The following is a 22054-nucleotide window of genomic DNA, read 5'->3' as shown; positions in this document are numbered from 1 at the left end:
GCGCCTCGCCCGCGGCGCGGCGGGCGGCGGCTCCGGCTGCCGGGAGCCCCTCGCTGCCGGCTCCGGCTGCCGGGAGCCCCTCGCTGCCGGGGCGCGGAGCGAGCTGGGCCGCGGCGCTGCCGGCGAGAGCCCAGCGCGGCCCCGAGCGCCGGTGCCTCCGCGGCGCTGCCGGCGCGCCCCGAGGGAGCCGCCGCGCAGCTCGGCCGCGGGACAGCATGAGCCAGGCGCAGCCCTACGCCCCGCGCAAGGGCAGCTCCCCGGCGCCCGGGGCCCGGCGGAACGACAGCCAGGACTACCTGCTGCTGGACGCGGAGCTGTGCGAGGAGAGCGCCCTGCCGCCCTACGCCTTCTACCCCGTGTGAGTCCCGCCGGGGGTGGCTCCGTCCCTGCGCGGGGAGGCGGTGGCGGGACAGGGGCGGCGGGACAGGGGCGGCGGGCGGGGGTCGGCGCTGGTGGGCAGCCGTGTGGGGACCCGGCAGCTTCCCGCGCCTCCCCGGGGCAGCAGCTGTGCTTGCCAAGGCGGAGGAGCAGCGTTGGCACCGCCGTGCCCGCGCTGGCAGGTCTCCTCTGAGCGCGGCGTGGTGCCTTCCCGCTGGCAGGGAGGCGAAGGGTGGCTTGGGCTCAGCTGTGGAGAGCAGGGCAGGAGACGTCGGGTGTACGTAGAACTGATGGTGTCTGATGGGTTTAATGTAATTACAGAAATGTTAATTCCTGTGATCGGTTGCTCCCACCGAGAGAGCGCACATTGAAGGTGTGTGCATAAAACCATCCTCCTTTCGTTTTTGCAAAATAATTACAAAAAACCCTATCCTCCTATCATTATCTTTAAGGCCGCGTAGCCTTGTGTAATTTCATTATGTGAGTTTTGGCAGGTAGTTATCATTTAAAGCAGAGTGTAAGAACATATGCAATAAAAGCTGAATTATGTAAACATAAATTACAAAGGTTCCAGGAACTACAACTTAACATCCACGTCTATTGGCGTTCAGTGTTGGCAGTGTCCCTTTGGTTATGTGCTGTCAGCATGACTACTGTAATTACCACTTGTTAATGCTTCTGAGGAGAAGCTACCCAACAGGGGGAAAATGGGTATTAAGCAATGCAAGATGAGTCCTAAAATCTCAGATGATTGCCAGAAGATGTGTACTTTCTTTTTTACAAATTATATTTTATTGCTTAAATGGTAAATTACAGTTATCAGGCTCTCCTAATATTTGCTGTTTTATCTGTGAGCCACCTACCAGCCACTTGACAGCTACCTGGATATAGGAAAGGAATAACAACAGTGAAACTGGGAACACTTAGAGTGCTTGAATATTTATCAACTCAGCTAAGAACAACCAGAGTTTTCAAAATTTACTGCTGTATTGCTATTCTTGAGTGTCTTTGTGGATCACTAATTCAGTATGCTCATGGAGCTATGTGTAACAGCATATATTACTGCACATTGGACTTAAACCCTGCACGTATGAATGCACGTATCTAATGCAAATACCTAATGAATCCTTTCAGAAAAAAAAAGCTTTCTGATGGTTAGTTCAGATTGGTTCTCACTAGTGGACTAAAGCTTTGAACTAATACGGCAGTTTGAAGTTCTTTTGCCATCTACTCACTCAGAGTGGTTGTGCAGATGTGAGAGGATAGAGCTTGCGTTAAGTCTTTCAAATCATCTCTTCGAACAAAGTCTGCAAGTCTGTGGGGTGCTGATAATTTCCCTTCAAGAATGAAGTGAAAGAAGTGCCTGTGCCTGCAGCTCCTGGTCCATCACTCTCTCAGTGTGGAGACTGCCTCTCATCACCTCACAGTGCCCATAGGGACAGCCTGCATCCTAATCTAGTTGCTTTGCAGAACCAGGGTAGCACTAACCACAGGAAGTTATCAAGAGCTTGGTTTTCACATCCACATTACGCATGGATAGAAGTTGTTCTTTGGGGTTTCTCTGGATATGGAAAAGAATCACTTCACAGAGATCCATAGGAAATGCCTACATGTAGCCACTGCCAGGACTTCCTTGGCTGGCAGGAATGAATGTAGTGAGTGAACAGGCTCCTCTAGGCTACAGTGATTACCAAGCAGTTTTTGAATTTTTCTGCCTAACTTCCAGCTATATCACATTTCAGGTACATTTTGTAGATATGCCTTTTCAACCAAAAGTCATTGGTTTTGCTAGAGGCCTTCATATGGCCAAGAATTTAATAAATAATAAGCTGGGCCATGTGTAGCATATGATCTTTATACTCCTTATCATCTACATGCAGTAAGAATACTTATCTCTACTTATGTTTTTTTTTAATCCTCAAATTACTGGTATTTCCTGATGCTGTTATGGTGATTAATGGAGATCAGTAATGCACAGTACAGCTGATGTCCAAAAAAGCTGTTTTACCTCCTTTTAAACATTACTGAGAGGGTAACACACTTACTGGCATAATATGGCACGTGACTATTGCTTGAAAAGTAGCTTGATGCTAAGGAATAGTTTTTCTCAAGTGGTGATTTGGTGCTAATGCTGATGTTACTGAGGACATTGTTTGTAGCACATGCTTTTCATGTGTTGTTTTGTGACTGCTGTTAAGTGCTGTAGCTTCTGGATGATAATAATAACCCAAACCATTTACAGAGATGTATTTCCTGTATTTTAGCTCCTCTTTCTGGAGAACAGCTTTACTGTATCCAAGGTATCTTTACTGCAAAAAAGATTTCAAGAAGGTACCTTGAGTTTATCAGCTGTGCCAAGTAGGGTCACACAGTCTTTTGGCAATGGATGGAAGGCTTTTACCTTCATATGTGGCATGATGCAAACCAAAATTTGAATGGAATTTTGTGCTGAAAAATTCTGCTGTTCTTTTGAATTCAGAACCTCAAGCGGGAAATCTAAAATTTAGGCAATCTGTAGAATGTGTAAATAAATTATTTCCAAAAGATTACATACTTACTTACTCCAAAGTCTTACTTTTTAAGACTTAGACTTCTAAGATGTGTTAGAAATTATATGCAAGTAAACATTTTCTTTCTAGTAGTGCTATTCCATGTGGTCATTGAGTCCTGCCTCTTATGTATCAAGAAATACACTGCAATATATGTGTCAGAAGATTGACTATTGCAATGCAAAAATGTTTATATGTTGGGATTTGTCCCTCCTATGCAAGTATTTCATTGGCAAAAAGCCCAGTTTTGAGGTTTAAAACAGGATGGAAGCTGCATTTTAATGTCTAACCCCACGTCTGAGCACTGATGTGCAGTAGGATTTGGAAGTGATAGCACTTGTATGTAAACTTCCCTGCTGGAAAAATGTTAGTGAAGGACAGATTGTCAGTGTACTAAGCTAGTGAGAAGACACTAATTCAGTCAGGCATCTGGTTAGAATGCTTATTTATACTTCACAATATTTTGCATTGTGAAAAATAGATGTTTTCTTATAGATGTGAGGAGGAATAATTGTGTATTAACATGTCAGTTGTAAAGTAAATGAGGCACACAAGTTATCAGATGAAAACAGGGGAAAAGGGTTCTGATGTCCCTAACTGCCTTGAGACATAGACTGTTCCTCAACTTTTGTGGTTTTCCAGCTAAGTGTTTCTTGAAATTACCAAACCTAGTACATTCTTAAAAACCTATTCTTTGTTAAATAACATGTTTAATGATTTCTTTCCTGTCTGCAATGTAATGGTTTCTGCCATTGACATAATGTAATTTTTATCTCTAGTCTCAACTGTCTTGCTTGAAATGACCTGTAAAATTATTTTCCAGACTCTTCATTAGACATAATCTCTTCAGGGAGTACTGTACAATGTGGCAGCTGTGTTTCCGATTGTCAGCCTCTTTGATGAGATGCTTTGTCTTCTGAAAATATGTTGCAATGGTCTCGTTGAAATCAAAAAGGTAGAAGAGTTGGTATGGAGGGGGGTTCATTTCCTTTTATAGCCTAGTGTATGGAACAAATGCACAGATCATAATGTGATTTATGTTTGATGGATCTAATTCATACTGGGCACTGGAAAAAAAATCATATCTGAATCTCTCATATTCTGGGTGACTGAATGTAATCCCTTGGCTCTCGAGTAAAAGGACAACAACATTGTTATCAAGCCCCCCAACTTTTAGTTCACTGTGTATCCTGCAAGCAGGTAGAAGAGAATGCTTCACTTTTCACATCACACATATTCCTATTTATTTCATATTAAGTAGACTTTTTCCCCCACATGTGTTCATTTTTGGTGCAGGCTTGTGGGATTTCTTGGGTTTAGTTGTTAGGCACTCTTGTGTTCACTGTGTACACTCAGTAATTTAACTGGGAGCTTCTTTGGCCAGCTACAGTACCCAGTTTCCTATGCTATGATTATGAATAATAATTTTTCTTGAGCCACTGCGATATATCTGTAAGTTTATTTATACCCTAACTCTCATTTAGTCACCAAACAAATGAAAGTTGCCTCCCTAGGGGACATAATTTTATAAAACTGTAAGATTTCCATAAAAATATAAGTAATTTGTTAAATTTGCATGAGGAAGGTGGAGTAGTGATTCAGAAATGTGTGGGATGTGTATGGCATACTTTTCAATGTAAATGTAATAACCAGCATGCTGTTTGTCAAACATTGTCCCAGCAGCATTTCCCACCACAGAAGCTGAAGGTTATAATAACTGGCTACTTGAAGAATTCTTGCCAGTATTGGTATCCCCAATATGGCATGGTGGGTCTGCGTCATCAAGCTGTGTTAGATTTTGCAGCTCTGCAAACACAAGCAGAAGAAGAGTTTGCTGGTTAAACTGTGTCCATCAAATTGTTTTGCTTTCATACCTCAGGCTTTCATACCACAGTGAGTTTTATATACAGGTTTGTGCACTTACTTGTAGGTGTAGCCATTGGTACACAGAGTCCACTCAACAGGAGGCTTAAAGGACTTGCGTTGATAAGCAGTGTTTAAATCTAAGTTTGGATAATTGAATGTGGACAAAAAGCTTAATGGTAATTAAATGACAGGCAGTGTTCTCTGGAATGGATTAACATTTTTGTCTTGAAGTAGAAAGTTTATTATTTGTTTAGCACTGATATACACAATCAAGTATACTATTTTTAGTGAAATAAAATGTGTGGAATATAATGTGAAGATGACTGACTAAGGTCTGGGTCTGGGCTTACCTTCCATATCCATTTCTGTCCAACTATATTTTTTCTACTAATAGTGCATTTGTCAGCACAGCTGTATTGTAACCCCTAGTCTGATATGTTTGAATACATTTTTGTCAAAATTGGAAAAAATAGCCAAAAGGCAAACTTTGGCATTAAGAATAAAATGTGAGATTTACTACAGCAACCCTGAATAAGTGAAATAATGGCTTATCAAGTATTGTCATTTTTAGGTGCTTTCTCAAAGCTTTGTGGGAAGTAGATAACTTGTTTTCTGAAGAGTAGTTCCTTTTTGTTAAAAAAAATTACTCATATGAATAAAATATCAATATTGTGGTTGTCAGCTCAGGTGATGCCAGCTCAGAAGAGCATGACTGGAGTTCAGTTTGGTCTTAGAACTTGATTAAACACTGGGTTTGATGTCAGTATTTACCTTAGTGAAGAGAACAGAGAAGTGAGGATATTTACAAAGTATTTAGCATCTATGAGGCCTTTCAAGCAGGTAGAAAGAAGGATCATAAACCAAAGGATCATGGTTGATCTGTAGAAAACAATGCCGACCACAAGGCCTGCTGCTGCTGCAGCACTAACAATTTTGCAGACTATTCAGTCTGGAGAATTTCCATAAAGCTTTGTGCTGTGTTACAAAACCCTAGAAGGGTTTGGTATGGGGGAGATCTTAAAGATTGTCATCTAATCCCAACCCCCTGCTATGGGCAGGGATGGCACCCATTAGATCAGCTTGCTCAGAGCTCCATCCACCCTGGCCTTGGACACTTCCAGGCATGGAACATCCACAACTTCTCTGGGCAACCTATTCCAATTGTCTCAGAACCCTGTGAGTAAAGAATTTCTTCCTCACAGCTAATCAACTCTCTCCTGTTTTAGTTTAAATTAAAGCCTTTTCCTCTTGTCCTGTCCCTGTCTGCACATGTCACATCAGCTTAGCTAGCAGCTAGATGAGTGAGGGCCCAGCAGACTGGAGGGGTGGACTCAGAGCTGGTCTGGTGCCTCCTGTCATCTTCTGTCAGCACTGGGGTTAGTTCAGAGGAGCACTTGGCTGTGCTGATTTTCCTCCTGGCCCAGCTTGGGTTTCTCCTGTTGTGCACATTGACTGACTTCAGGACTGATGACAGACTGCTTAGCAGCTTTTCAAAGGGGAAAATTCCCTTATCTTTAAGGAGTGATTTGTGTTTTCTTTCCCTTCTGTAAGATGTTTGCCTGCCATCAACATGTGTCAGCTTTGTAAAGGCTGAGTAAATCTGAAGTCATGATTTTCCCCCTTATTTGGAACAACTGGCCAGGCCAGACTGATAAACTTTGTTAGTCCTGTTCTGTCTGCATGTACTAGGCCTACCAAGTAGTAATAGCCCACAGTAAACTTCTATGATAATTTTTCCTAAGCAACTGTTTTTCATGATAGAAAGTTATAAACCAATTTTCTTTTTTGCTTTTCAATGCAGTAATTGATTTTCTGTACTAGTTTTAATTCCACTGTGTTAATCTTTAGTTATATGCTTTTCTTCCTTAAGATAACTTAAAATTACTTTCAATTTTCAAATATTATAAAAAATGTCTTAATGAAAGAAACATGCGCTAGAAATTTCTAGTTTATTATCTTCATTTGCTAAGGTTGAGAAGTTATGTTTCTTGGAGTTTTTTTCCATCTGGATTTATTAATTTATAGTTAATTCCAGTGAAACCACAATGATCGAAGTATATTACACACAAAAGCTTTTGAAATGGTAATTGAAAGGTTATAGAGCTTTATTTGGGGATATGTGGGAGAGGAGTTTTTGAAGGTCACATGTGTGCTATACTACTGGTGCTTATTCAAAGAGAAATCCTGTGCTCTGAGAACTCTCAGACTTCTCTTAGCCCTGAAGGATAATTCTGAATGCTGGGGGATCTGCCTGTGCCATGTCCACTGCTTGTCTTTGGCTTTCCTCTGTCCTGCAGGAGCACATAGAGTAGGGTGGTTGCTCACAGGGTTCATTCAGGCTCTGCAGAGGATCACCCTGCTCCACTGGAGAGTGGGTTATCTAGTTATGCTGACAAATCAGAGGCAAACGGCAGGTTGTGGGAAGGCAGCAGGGACTCTTCCTCTCTGTAGATTTTATATTCCTCTCCCTTTAAGAACAAGTTTCCTCTTAATTACTCAGGACAGTTTTTGAAGACTGCTGCTATTGTGAGTCTTAGAGTAAATCTTGTGCGTCTCAAGTGAGTTTTAGAATAGTATTTCTCCCCATACAAGAGAAAAATTTGTTTTCTCTCTTCTAAGTGTGGAAATATGAGTTAAGAATTGCGACAGCCCTTGATAAAAGTACAATTGAAGTGCAGTAGCACTTAAAAACCTTAGCTGATATGACTTCATTTTCAAGTAGTAAGCACGGGATGAAGCTTTTCAAGGATACTGGGTATTTGGTGTGGCTTCTCATCGTGAGATGTTCTCACTTCAGGATCTTACAAACTCAACCACACAATATCGAAAGCTCTGGAAAGCTTGGGCTGTAATCCATATTGCTATTCAAGTCTCTTGGTTGTCAGTGGGAGTCTGTAACAAGCTCTTGCTGCCCAGGGAAGACCAAGGAGTTGCAACAACATGGCAGATATGTTGGAGCAAAATTAGCAATATCTTGAACTGACATCTAAGCAACAAATAAAACCACCAATAATTAGGAGGGGAGAGGGACTTAAGTTTCTGAAGATAGAGTTTCGATTATTTGAAACATTTTGCAGAGCACTTCTAACAAAAAAGTCAGCAATAGCAGTGTCTCCAGGTCTGCAAAATGAATGCTGAATAGGGTACAAAGCTGAAGAAGTTAATGTTTCCTACTTTTCTTCAGAAAAGAATTTCAGAGGTTTAAGTTAGACAGCTATTTAATCATTTAGCAACATCTGATGTGAGCACATTTGTAGGTAAACAGCAAATGGTGTGACAGTGAAATTTCAGAACTTCTTTGTATGATAAAATAATAATGATCTTACCTAACAAGTTGATATATAAAATATACACTGGGATTTCTTACCCCACAGCCACTTCCATCCTAGAATCAGCAACACCATTTAATGCATAACAGGAAGAGAAACTAAAAAAAAAATAACCTAGGCAAGGATTTAGAGGTAGCAGGGCTAATGCCTCTCATTTTACAAAGCTGTCTGAGGATCTTTCATGACCTGATGTTTCTATTTTACTGATTTTACATCAAATCTGTAAACCAGCAAAAATTTCCCTAGTTATCAGTGAGAGCATTGAAAATGCCTTAGAGGGAAAGAACATCCTTTGTGGTTTTAACTAGCTTTGTGCAGGGCATTGCTCAGTGAGGAAGGTGCTGGAAGCAGCACTGCTGGGTGTCTGTGTGCCTTTTTCAAACTCTATGACAAGGTTTCTGACTGCATACTGGTCTTGATATCTCCAGAGGGTCAGAAAAGGCATGGAAGTACACATTGAGGAGGAGGGGAAGTAGAATCACTGCAGAGGCATGTGGTCCAGTTCCTGTATGTATTTAGAGGCCTGAGGACACTTTTGGGGAATCAGAATTACATGACAGATTCAACGGCAAAGTGTCTTTTGTTGAGTGAGATGTAATTTCTGAATAATTTCTATGTCTGGAATAATTCTTCTGAATCTATCAATATTATATTGGCAGAGGGGGAATGTTGCCCCAAATATGGATTTCCGACCAGACAGCCCCTTGGCAGTGGCACAGTCAGCTGAGTGCTCTTTATTGTAAGAAATATGGAACAAGATTAGTAGTGCTGAGTGCCATCTGAAAATGGAAATGTGCCCATCTGTGCAAGCTCTCATCCAGACTCAGCAGCAGGCTGCTGCTGGTGAGGGGCATGGGGTGGCTCTTTTTGCATGTGATGCAGGGTTGGGATCCTGCCTCTGCCTGCTGGGTTTGTACTTCTCTGCTGTGTTGTGATAGCAAGCAGTCAGGATCATTCCAGCTGTGTGACAGCAAGCAGTCAGGATCATTCCAGCTGTGTGATCGTGTCACACTGCCTGATGTTCAGGTAAGCACAGCTTTTTGTCATGCTCCTTGGGCTGCTTCTCGTGTTGCTGTAGTCATAACATTTGTCCTGAGTACAGGCCATGGGTCATTAGTGGGGTATGTTCAGATATGCTAGCAGGTGTCACTGTCCTGGCTGAAGAGTCAGCGATTGATGGGATCACCTTACCTCTCGCTCTGCTCAGTAGCCCCTGAGCCCAAGATTGAGACAAAAGTTAGAAGAAAACATCTAGTATTATTCCAATATTCTTCAAGGTACTACTTCTGAGAATATAAGAGGCAGTAAATATGAAATTATGACTGCTAAATATCTTACAAAAAAAAAAAAAAGGCAAGGTGCTAAAAGCTATGTAACTGGAGGAGATGTTTAAAAGGAATCAAAAAAGTTATGGATGTACAAAATAAGACTGCCTTTTTTTCCCACCTGTCTCCAGTCATCAATTAGCATCTTCCTAGAAATTCAAGGTAATTTCCAGTAAAGAGAGATGCAGCTGCTTTATGTTCTTATGTACAGGAATGGGACATTGCAGAGTGGTGGAGAAGGATGGTAAAACTATTTTCATGACACTTTTCATGTGCAGCATCTAGAGAAATAATCTATCAACTAGAATAACTTTATATCCCAGACATTATTGCTGCATGAGAGCATGGCCCTCTGCTCCTCACACTTTTGCACTTATTGCTGCTGCACTTACTGCTGCTCCAGAGAGTACATGGCATAACACTTACAGGAGAATCATGAGGAAAACTATCCAATTTCTCAGTAAATAAAAATTGTAAGTAAAACTCTGAAAGTGCGTATTTTGTCTTTTGGGTTTATTTCCTTCCCCTTCCCGTCTTCTTGGATGTCACCTTTTATCCCTGGCCAAAAAAAAAAAAAACAATTTCATTTTTCCAATACAAAATATAGAGGAAGGCTGTGTTCCCATTTCCCAAGTCCTATGTAAAAATGAAGGCTGAGTAAATCTGAAACTTCTGCTCATGTGGAGTGTTACTGGTTTAGTATCTGTTTTCATGGTTTAAAAAATCACTTTCATTCTTTTTTTCCAAATAAGTCTTGACAGCACTGTTCTCAGAAGTATTCTCCATTGGCTTTTTGATCAAAAGTGTTTCAGTATGGCTGAAATAAGAATGTTTGCATTTGGTTTGTTGAAGCCACCATAAATCATGCATGGGTTGATCCAATATTAACTGCTTTTGAATCCCCCCCCAGGATGGCTGTAGAGGGCACAGCTCCAGCTCTGCTAAACTCCAGATGTGACTTGAGTCGCTGGGCAGTGCTCAGGGTGTATCTGCTTGTCGGTGTTCAGCTCATGGTGTTCTCTCAAGAGACCAGCCCAGGCAAAGCTATGGTGACCAAAACTACAGTTCTGTCTCCCTTCAGTGGGAGAATGTAGCTGATTGTGCTGTGGAACGATGCAAGGCTCTACATTCCAGATCAGTTACAAAGCAACCATACAAATGCTTTCTTCTCCTCTACAATGTAAAAGTTTGGATTCAGGTAATGGAGCCTCGCCTTGTCCCCTTAATTTTAATGTATTTGGTTAAAATCTGGTAAGTGAGGTTAGGCAGTTAGACAAGCGAGATGAATTCCTGATGAGGTTTTTTTTTTCAGAACCTATATACAGCACCAAATAAATGAAAAGGCCACTTTGATTCTTATTTCTCCTAATGTACTTTATTTTTCCAGGAGGAGAGTTCCCTTCCATGCCAACAACCTACTACTGTATAAGTCTTAGCTCTGCTAGTGCCCATGCAATTTCATGCTAAAAAACGGTGTACATTGTTATTCCGCTTTGATTCACTGGATTCTCTGGATGTTAGAATCATCATTCTTTATCACTTAACAGTATTTAACTAAGGAAGGTTTTTAATTAAATTACAGTTCTTCTCTGAAGCATGTTACAAATCCAGTATAATTTGATAATAAGTAGTACCATGTGAGAATTGGTTCTGATTGGTATTTATCATTGTACCCAAAGGTAAGTGCTCCAAATTCTTACAGTTTGAATCAATCTGTCAGTTTGAATAAATACCTCTTAGGAAAACTCATGTCTATATTTCAGTGTAGTGAATTATTTAGCAGTAAGGTAGGTTTGTAGGGTGTCAAAGACCAAGTTGCAAGACCAGTTTCAACTCAGGAAAAACAGAAATCTCAATCCACAACAGCTACCTGCCAGAAAAATATTAGCAAGGCAGAACTCTTCTTGCTTCTCTTCCTTCTGTTTTTTTCTTGAAGATAAAGATCTCAAGGTTTTCTCTGTATATTCTGAAACTTTATTTTCTCCCTGTGAAAGCAAACTTCTTGATTTTAGCTATAATAACAGTCTTTGTCAAGTGATTGTAAAATCCTCCCCATGCTATTCTATTATTATTACCTGACTGGAGTGCAACAAGAGCTAATAACATTGTCATGTGGCTAGCTAGTTCATGGATTTCTTCTGTTCTGTGGAATCAAAAGCAACATGGTGTTGTTCAGTGGAGGCCAGGGAATCTCTTCTGAGTGACAATGTTTGCAAATGTCACACATTCTGCAAAATATTCTGCAATTCTAAAGTAATGGTAGCTGTTAAAGGTCTCATTCTACGCCTTTGATCTATCAAATCTGATCACAGCTCTTTTGTGAGTTGTGCTCTGTGCTGCAGTCACCATTACATCTCAGATTTGAGAAAGCCAAATGATCTTTTCCTGCTGGAATTGTGTGTGTGACTTGCCACCAATTCTGTTTTCTCTAAAAGTGTCACTGAGGTCGTGATACCAAGTACTTGTGCATATCAGGGAACAATAAACATCATCAATGTTTCTTTATTCTTATAAGGTAATTAATTTTCATGACAGTAATTACAAACATTATAAGTAAACCGAAGTAACTCCCTTTTTTTCTACTGCTTTCCCTTTTACATATGCACACATTGAAATACTAAGATCTTCTGCAGGAACTCCTATTCATCCTGAAGTTGCACTGCTGCAGTTTTTATTGTGTGCGTGTGTGTTAAGGTAAATTTAGTGCTACTGCATGGATTCTTTAATTAGAAGTACATCACATTTACATGATGAAAATGGCTTATTCCTAACAGAGATGCAGGAAGAGCATTGATAAACACGCTTCATTATTTTCCTTCAAACACAGCTGTTAAAAAAATGGTCTCCTGGACATGAGCATTGTATATTGCGCAAATCTTTACTTTTTCTAGGTAGGAAAAGTTTGCGAAGATCTAGTGTTCTCTCTGAAGTTGGTGTCAGCCTTTTATCGTTGGTTGAGTTACAAATGCAGTTTCTTAGCGAAATTTTAATTTTGTAGAGGTACGAGGTCAGATCCAGATTCATATTAGATGATGGACATATTTTATTTTATACAGAGTATATGGAAGAACAAATGGATAGGCATATGAAGTTCCTGAATCAGTTCAGTGTGACTGCTGGAATAATCCTAATCATTACCTTTTCTCATTTGTAATTGCTATATTATTGTATATCTCTGTTATTTGAAACATTATCTCTAAGTTAATTGCTCTCTTTAGTATAATGATACTCTCTTCTACTTTTTTTGCAAAGCAGAGACAGCTTACTGTTCCTTCTTCCTCAGATGCCAAGCAGAAAATGCGCATGCTGCTTCTGCAGAAGGAAGCAGCTCTGTCCCTGAACCCCTGATGGCTCATCCAATTCCAATGGATTTTCCTATTGCTCTTTTCTGTTCAGATGTTTAAAAGATCTTTAGTACTTTTTCCTGTACTCTGAGTAGTCCTGAGGTTGTTGCTTGTCATTTTCCTAATCAGTTGTTTACACAGCTTTCATTTCATGTCCAGTCCCTTTTATTCACAATTGCATGCACTCATAAATTATTCCAGTTCTCCTGCAATCATGAGGCATATATTCAGCTTGGAGGATCCATGATGTTAAAATCCATATTTTTCTCCCATCCTTATTTTATTGGCAGTTTTCTTCAGTTCAGAGCCCTCACCCATTTCAGGTCAAGATTAGTGGGAGATGCACAAAGGAGAATATATTGAAAGATATAATATTTATAAAAAGGAGTAGCATCTGAAATAAAAAAACCGAATGTACTCTGAATAGTATTTCGCCATGAAAGATTCTGAATGTGGAGACTCTACCTAGGAATTTGATGAGATCTCAGGGCTGTTATATTTCATATTTGCAGTTTTCCTCAGATTTCAGTTACGTTTGATATTAGTAGTCAGATCTACAAGAAAGAAATACAGACTGAATAGATCTTCTGAGGGTAAAAGAAATACTCAATTTTTTATTACAACCCAGAAGCTGACTAATCTGATTAAGGCATAGTTTATTCCTGTGTTGGAGTGCTAGTTCAGTGCTGACTGGAGGGCATGTTGATCTGCACTGTTAGAGATTCACTGTTTTGTGTCATTCACTGTAGGCTTTATGGTTAAACCATGTAGGTGTGTCCCCCCTCATTCAGTTAGCAATTTTTTTTTTATTTTGTTCCATTCTTTTCTATCTTTACTTGCATTGCATGTGGAAATATTGGAGTAATCTTAGTTACCATGTTGTTTCCTGTCTAGGATTTGTACTTCGCAGCTTGATGGAGTTTTGTTGTGAACTCTGGGCTTTCTTATCCTTACAGAGGATAAGAACAATCCTACTGAGGCTCTTGTGCATGTTTTTCTTAAAGGATGCCCAGTAGTCTTGGTTTAGAACAAGCAATTAAAAATGTGGCTAGCTAAAATTAATAAACCTTTATAAAAATAAAGTGAAAGCGATGTATTTAGACTTCTTACCTTCTGCAGCATTCCTCTGACCAAGTAACAGAGGAAGCAGCTACCTGAAGAGCTGTCTTTTTAGGGTGTTTTGCATTACTTTATTTATTCTTTTTCTAATCATCTCCAGGCCTCCTGTTCAAGATGGTTTTTGTGTTTCTCTGACATTTTTTGCTGATACCATACCCTATTGTCTGGATCTACAGCTGTAAAATAAACTGTGCTAAGCTATTGGTGAAAATGGTGCCTGACTCATGCCAGAAGTAATTCATACCTCTAGAAGACCAGGGAAGAGGAGTAAAACAAGACATTGTGAGTTTGGTCTGAATTCTGTTCAGTGTTTCAACTTGTGCTTGTATCCCCTGATGCAGTTCCTGGATTGCTGTATTGCAATTGGATTTAAATACATTCAGTGTCTAGGATGAGCTCTGTTATCTCTACTATGTGATAAATGTTTGTTTTCCTTCCTTTTATAGATATGTATGTAACATATGCACATGCTCATATATGTTCTCCCTTTTGAAAATAGATGGCATTGATTGGAATGAGAGGAAATTAACCCCTATCATTAAATGATCAAAGTAGAGAGTTCAGCAGAGCTCTTCACACTGCCAGCACAAGCTTGTGTTATCCTATCACTGTATTATTGTGTTTATCCTCACCTGCTGAAAATTCTGTGGGTGGATGGTCTCTGGACCTTACATTATATGAGTTGCACAAAGGCAGGCAGTCAGGAGTTCCTTCTCCATCCTCATCACAGGGGATTAAGGTCCCTAAGGGACCTTCTGAGCTAAGGAAATGCATGGCCCTTCTGGCTGGATATCCTTCAGTAGGCTTACCCAGAGGTGCAGAGAGAGTCAGGGAGAAGACAGGACCATGTCTCGGTCCCACAGGTGCATAAAAGGGGTGTCTGAAGCAGCCAGCCTTGTGGGGTGCACTGGCACACACAGAACTGTTTATCTGGTTTTGTGTCCAGGGAGGTAAAATCCCAGACGTGGGCAGCAGGCAAGCAGTGTTAGAGAAGCTGCTGCTGCTTCTGAGGCTGGGTCTGAGTATAGGGGCTCCATTCAAGCAGAGTATTACTAACTTATGACCAGCAATGCAGGAAAGAATCGTTGTTAGCAGCTTATAAATGAGAGGACTACAAGGCACTTGATAGCTATTAGTTTGTTGTGACAAATGGGATTCTCTGTGCTTAAATTGTAGTTCTGTAAGCTTCTGAATTAATCTGTACACAAAAAGTATGTAGGGAGCAGTGGAAGTAGTATAAAAATGTCAATTATCTAAGCCTACCCATGAATGTGTATTCAACCTTAAGACCCCTCCAATTCAGAAAGCACTTTACCCTGTGATTAAGTCTTAATAGTTTTAAGGCAACTAAAGTGAAAAGCAACAAACTACTTTTATGAACTTAGACTTTAGTTACATAAAAGGAAGTGGAAAAAACCCACACTAATACTTTGCTATTCTTTTGCTTCTACAAAAAAAAATTTTCTATTTTCACATATTTAGTATATTCATCTTACTGACCTTAAAAAAATGGACTTTTAAATATACTAAACCAATTCATTTAATTTTCCTAGTGCACATATTGTATCACACTCCTAAACATGATTCTGGCATTCTGTGCTTCTAAATGTTTTTAATCATTTTTATGGTTTATTACATTTGGAAGCAATAAATTAAATTTTCTCTAGTATTTAATTGAATATTAATGAGTCATTTAATGGAGTTGATAATATGAGTGAGAAATTTTAAAAGACATAAAAATTTAGTTCTGGCATTTAACATTAGTTAACAGTGCTTATATGATTTGACAGAAGGATGGATAGGCATGGAACTATTTTACTTTTATTGAGCTAATCTGTTTCTGTGTGTGGATTTTATAAAGCATGTTATAAGGCATTAATGCGGTTATCAGTTTTGCAGATTTAAAGGGGTTAAAAATAAGATTATTTGCATAAATGAAGATTGACAAATGATCTGGAGTAGATGAACAGTAGGATTTTTATCTCCTAAGAGGTTTTATTGACTGTAAAGTATTAGAATGAGAATTAATTTAACAGTGATGCTTTCTTCTTGCTGCCTGACAATTAAAATATGTCAGCCTTGAGTAGTGGTGTTAACTCACAGTAGAGTCAGTGCAGAGAATCACAATGTTTCATGTCTGGTTGAAGAGCAAGAAATTGAGAATAAGGCCTGCTGACTACAAGGAAAAAGAATCAGCCACTGAATTAATTTTGAAGCGCAAATTGCAGTACTTATACACTAAAACCTGGATATATCTGAGAAAGTCATTAAAAACATAGATTGTATCTTGGCTTTAGACAAATTGTTGAAGTATCTATTGACAGAACTTCAGATATTCTTACAGATGACAGGATGGGAGAACAAGTGCTGTTGTACAGTTCTCCTGCAGTAGCCTTGAACCTTGTAATTTTCAGCATTGTTTATCCATCTCACATCTCTGCAGATTGTTTATTGAAGGTGAAGTGTATTTGACTGGGTATTACTGGATTTATGTAACACTTTCATTTCTAGTTATAAAAATTGTGCCCTGTTTCCTGCACTTCTCCAGATATTGACTGGTTGACTTTTCCTTTTGCAGGCTGAAGGGCTGTGTGCATTCTCAATTACCTGGAAGACTTAACATTCTTGCTGCTTGAACTGCCTTTTGTCTGTGTCTTGTGAGGGGTGTTATGTTTTGATTTGAGAACCTTAAAAATTTGCATTTTTTGTTCTTAAGTGGATGACTGGATGATTTCTAATTTGCAAAACTACAAAAAATAAGTTCACTATCATCCATGTTCTTTAATGTCAGTTCAGGCCTCTTTATGTTTATCTTTGGAGTTCCTATCATTGACAAAAACAATTCTTGGGAATCGTGGTACAGATGATATTATAAATGCAATTGAGACACAGATAAATATAATGGGAGTAATGGGCATTTATGCATGAGAGCATAACTGGGAAAAACAGAGTGGTTTTGTAACAGCTTGCACCATCTTGAGATCACCCTTATTTATGGCATTGGCTGTGGGAAGGGAGCAGTGTTTGTGCAAAGTTTATATAGATGGACAACACTGAGATATATTTTATTTGAAGACTAACTTATTATGAACTCTAAAAAGCCATTTTTTCATACATGCAAAGCCCTCCAAATAGTAAATTTATTTTAAGAAAGTGAAGACTAATTTTTCTGATTTTGTATGCTCAAATTGTAATACCACTTACAGAATGAGGAGCTTACTGCATGGGCAACTATAACTACTGTGAGAATAAATGTCTTTGTTTATTTTTTCTGGCACTGGATTTAAAAGATCTCTGATTTTGTGACTTTCAAATGAATTTCCTAGTGTGAGCTTCAAGGTTTGATAAAGTTGCCTGTGTATGATCATGGCAGAATGTTTTTATGTGCATTCCTTGAAATGTTATCCTACTGAAAAAGTACTAGGTAGTCAGCTATTTAGTACTCATTTAGCTGTATTTTTCCAGTTACAAGTGTAATAACTTCAAGGAAAGTTAATGGTGACCTTCAAGCCTGAAAAGCACTGAAACAGTCTCAATTTTAAAGTTACGTCTCAATATATATAGTACACTATCAGGCTGAGAGCTTTCTTTGGGGACTTCTATACTGTGAATTGATCAGATTTTGATTTTTGGACTTTCTGAACCAGACAGAGGTAATGATCTGGATTTTTGCAATAGGGATAGGTTTCCAACTCAGGGCAAATGGATACTGTGGCTTCCATATTGTAGGGCAAGTTTAGTGAAGCAGATTTTTATCTATGCTTTCTTTACTCTAAAATGTACATTTCAATGACCAAAATTCCCATTTAGAGCCTGAAGGCATCATTGCACTTGACACAATAATTCAAAATAGAAAGGCTCTGTAACATATTCTCATGTGGATATTGAAATGTCAGAGGGTTGTGTAGATCACCAGCTGGAGTCCTTAAAATTTAGAAGCCCTTTCACCTTCACACAAGCTTAGGCATCCTAAAGATGGCCAGTAACTGAAATTTATGAAATACAATTGGTAAAAAATAAACTGCATTTCAGTCAGATAGATGCTCAGAGGAAGAATTAGAAGTCTGTCTCTTAAAATGAAATTTCATGTTTGTAGTGTTGATTCAAAATGTTATAAAAGGAATATGGAAAATATTAAAATAATTTTTTCAAAGCCTATCAGAAACTTTCAGTTCTAAAGGCAAGCAGTCTTTTCTTTGCCATTTCAGTTTTTAATAGCTCTATCAGATAGGGGTGATATTTTGTGACTACTGAATGGTAGATATACCAGCTCCATTTTAAGAACAGAATACAAAGCTTTAGACAGAAAATTGAAGAAAGGAATAATATGACAAAATTAAATGTAGCTAATTGCCAGCTACTGTGAGATTAATTGTATATTAATAAGAAAGACAGTAAGAGTTAATGTAGCAGGACTCAGTAATCCATTTGATATAATGTCATATAGGAATTTATTTGTTAAGTTAGGAAATACTGTTGTCATTGAAGAAATTGCTTGGTGGAAGGAAATAAGAGTTGAATTCTGGTTTCCAAATGTTTAACTTCTACAGTTTTTCATGATATAACTCCTTGCCTAGTTCAAGGAAATATTTTTTTCTTTTTTCTTTGAAGCATTATGTATCTAGAAATTTTTTGTGCACTGAAGGTCCTCCCAGATCAAGAAGCAGCAATTCAGTTCCTTCAGTTTTTTTCAATAGCTCTTCCCTTGACTTTTTATCATTTATTACCGTACACCACACCTTGCTGGTGATGATTTTGTCCATATTCAATCACTTGTAACATAGTTGCCTCTCAGAAACAGTTCCTGTTTCTTATGTTTCTCTGCTTCCAAAATATACTTATTTATTTGCTCAGAGAAGATCCAGCTAGTTCATGTTGCACATGGTATTGTTCAGTTGAGTTTGAACGATTTCGGTCTCCAGCAGTGGAGACTCCACAAATTATTTTGTCAGTCTGTGCCACGAGGGAGCATTTTTTCTTTAAATAAAATCGGAATATATTGTGTTGCAACTTCTGCTTTTTGCATCTTGTCCTTTCACTGAGATGAGTCTGGCTCAGTTATTTTCATACCCTTCCAGCAGGTCTTTATAGAAAGCAGTAAGATCTTTACCTCAGCTTTCTTTCCTTCAAGATGGATAAGAAGAGTTTCCTCAATCTCTGCTTTCATTTCTTGAGCTCCAGCACTGTTGAGCACTTGCTGGCCTTGCCCTGTTGTGTTCATGTCTTACTTTTGTCGTGTGAGTCCAGAACTGGACACAGTACAGTACAGTACTCCATATGTGCCCATCAGAGTCTCAGCAGTGCTCAGAAAAGGCTAAAGATGACTTCCCTTGATCTGCTGGTAGTGCTGTTACTGATACAGCACCGTACAGGGTTCATTGTCCGGGCCAGAGGGGTATATTGCTGAGTCTTCTTTAACTTGAGGATCTTCACATCTTCTGTGCAATGCTGTGTATTCTCCAGTTGTTCTCCAGCTTGCTGCATTGGTTTAATCTGTCCTGGATATAGATTTCACAGCTGCCTTTGATGAAGATTGTAAAGCTACATTTGGCCCATTTCTGTGGTCTGCCCTTTGAACAGCAGCCCTACCTTCCAGTGTGTCGATGCTCCCGCCATCTTCTCAAAGGTGTGCTCTACCTTGTCATCCACGTCACACATTAAACACTATTAAACACCAGTGTTATTCCAGGAGGGATGCTCTGGTAACCAGCTGTAGCTGGGCTTTGTAGTGTTTGTCACTACCCTTTGAGCCAAATTGCCTGGCATTTTTGTGCTCACGTTATCCTGTCCCTCTCCAAACCATACTGCATCAATTTGTCTGCCCTACTATGGGGTCATATTGAAGGCCTTGCTAAAATCAAGGTCAGTGATGCCATAGCTCTGGCTTGGTGCAGGGAGCCCAACATCTTGTCATGGAAGGAAGTCCAGTTATCAAGTGTGATTTGCTGCCTCTTCCACCTTGTTATCCTTCATGTGTGGGAAATGTCTTCTGGGAGAATTTACCACAGACTTCCTGAGATACTGAGATTGGACTGATTCACCTGCAGCTGTGCACTGGTTACCTCTGGGGAAGTCTTTTTTTGAAAATGGATGTGACATTTGCCTTTTTCTGCAAGAATCAGGAACTTTCCTCAAATGCCAAAACCTTTGAAAGATAGTACATGACAATCTTGCAATGGTATTGGCAAGGTCCCTCAGCAACTTCGCATGTGTCTGATGTGATCAGTTGTACTTATGTATATCCAGTTGGTCCAATTTAATATTCTGGTAATGTAGGCAATGCTTTACTCCCCTGCACTCTGATAGTTGGCTCACAGACTTGAGAAATTTTGCCTGTCAAGGCAAAGAAAACCAAGCTCCTTAGACTTACTCATTCCATTAGGTTCACTGCCATATTGAGTAATGGACATGTCTTCTCTTCAGCCTTCCTTTTTTACTATTTGGTTTCTCTGAAAACCTTTAGAGGTGCTTTTATTTTCCTTTGCTAATTGTAACTTTACCCAGACTTTGGCTTACCTAGCTCCATCCCTGTGTGGCTGGACAGTATCTTTGTATCGAATCAAATAGTTTCCTCCTTTTTCCACCATCCCTGTTCTCCCTTTTTACACCTGTGCTCAGTCAGGACATTGTTGTTCATTCATGCTGGCCTCCTTCAATACATTTTTAATATATCACAAAGGGCTCTTTCCATACTTTTGAGGAGAGTGTCCTGAAAACCAACAAGTCCTCCTTGACTTTTTGCCTTCCTACAGGATGCTGTTGAGTAGCTTTCGAAACAAGGTCATGTTTGCTGTCATGAAGTCCAAGATTCTTAGTTCTGTTGTTTGTCTTGCTGCCTTCTTTCAGGGTTTTGAGCTGTACAACCTCACAGTTCCTGATGACAAGGCTGTTGATGACCTTTGTATCTTATACCAGTTCTTAGTTTGTGTGTAACGAGTTGGAAAGTTCCTTGTCCTGCTTTTTGCATAATCCATATAACAGTGTCTCAGAAAATTCCCTTCATGTTTTAAGAATTGAGAGTGTTTCTGGACCTGTTTCCAAATGTTCATTTTCATGGAGCCACCCTGTTCTCAACAGTGAGAGAATTTACTGGAACTGAACAGAGTGGCTGTAGTAAAACATTCATTTGAACCAGTGTAGAGGTTGATGAGGATTAGCCTCACAGGCGTGCCATGCAAACAGTTGACTAAACTTGTGAAAAACGCTGTACCAGCTAGTGCCAATTTAAGGAACACATTCCTTTGTTCTGTAAAAAAACACTTTCTTTAGCTCTAAAAAGGGGAGAGATGCAGAAGAAATGATAGAGAAATTTAAGTGTGTGTCTGTATGGGTTCTCCCAAGCACTCAGCCAGTCCCAGCCTGGGAAAATTTTAAGTAGAGAGTTTACTGATAGTAAGAGACAAGTGGTCTCTTAAGACACCCTCTTCCCCCATCTGCTATATTAGTTTTCCTTGCTCTAAAAGTTCACTTCCTGCTGATTCTAGAAGGAAAGCCTGAAGGAGTAGCTGATGCTTTTTAATTAAACCTGTCCATGCGCACTTCCAAAGCCCTGCACCTGGCACGTACCCTGGAAGCTTCCAGGATCACAGTAGCCATTCTCCATTTCCATCTTGCCCACTCCCTGCCTGTCTCCATTTCGCTTTCCACTAAAGAACCTCTCATATGCAGGTTGGGAGGGAGCCGTATAACTCTGCAGATTTTTCAAAGCAGGGTTTGGAGTTGATCCTAATAAATAAATCTTCTATGACAGTTTAATCTAGCTGCATATTATAGCCACAATGTAATCATTGAAAAGAATCTTCTCTGACAATATGCTGGAAGGCAGTATATTTATAGTTATACAATAGAGGTGTAAATGTGTTCTCAAATATTTCTAATAAAATCAAAATGGGTCATAGTAGCAAAAAGGAGAAATTGGCTAGAGCAACACTTACGAATTTATTGTATGATAGTATTTAATTGAATAGTTACAGTGTATTGGGGTTTTTAATGTTTTTAATTTTTTTTTTTACTGTCTGCAGTGTTTCTTCTGGGTGTTTTGCTTCCATGAACTCCTCTAGATGGTACTTCTTATCAATTTATTGAATTGATTTATGAAGGTTTTGTGTTTGTAGTGGTGGAATTTAAATCTGCGTATTGATTTA

General features: G+C 39.4%; 1 protein-coding gene across 1 annotated transcript in view; it reads left to right on the top strand.

Moving 5' to 3' along the window:
• The first annotated feature begins 215 nt into the window (after positions 1–215).
• TRPC6 (transient receptor potential cation channel subfamily C member 6) overlaps positions 216–22054 on the top strand; it is a 78077-nt gene continuing 56238 nt past the window's right edge. The window contains exon 1 of the mRNA XM_063148902.1: positions 216–358. Within this exon, the coding sequence (XP_063004972.1) occupies positions 216–358 (143 nt within the window). The remainder of the gene's footprint in view (positions 359–22054) is intronic.

Source organism: Melospiza melodia, chromosome 2 (genome assembly GCF_035770615.1).
Source record: "Melospiza melodia melodia isolate bMelMel2 chromosome 2, bMelMel2.pri, whole genome shotgun sequence".
In the NCBI taxonomy this organism is placed as follows: Eukaryota; Metazoa; Chordata; class Aves; order Passeriformes; family Passerellidae; genus Melospiza; species Melospiza melodia.
Note: the sequence above shows the minus strand (reverse complement) of the source record. Positions and strands in the feature narration are given on the sequence as shown.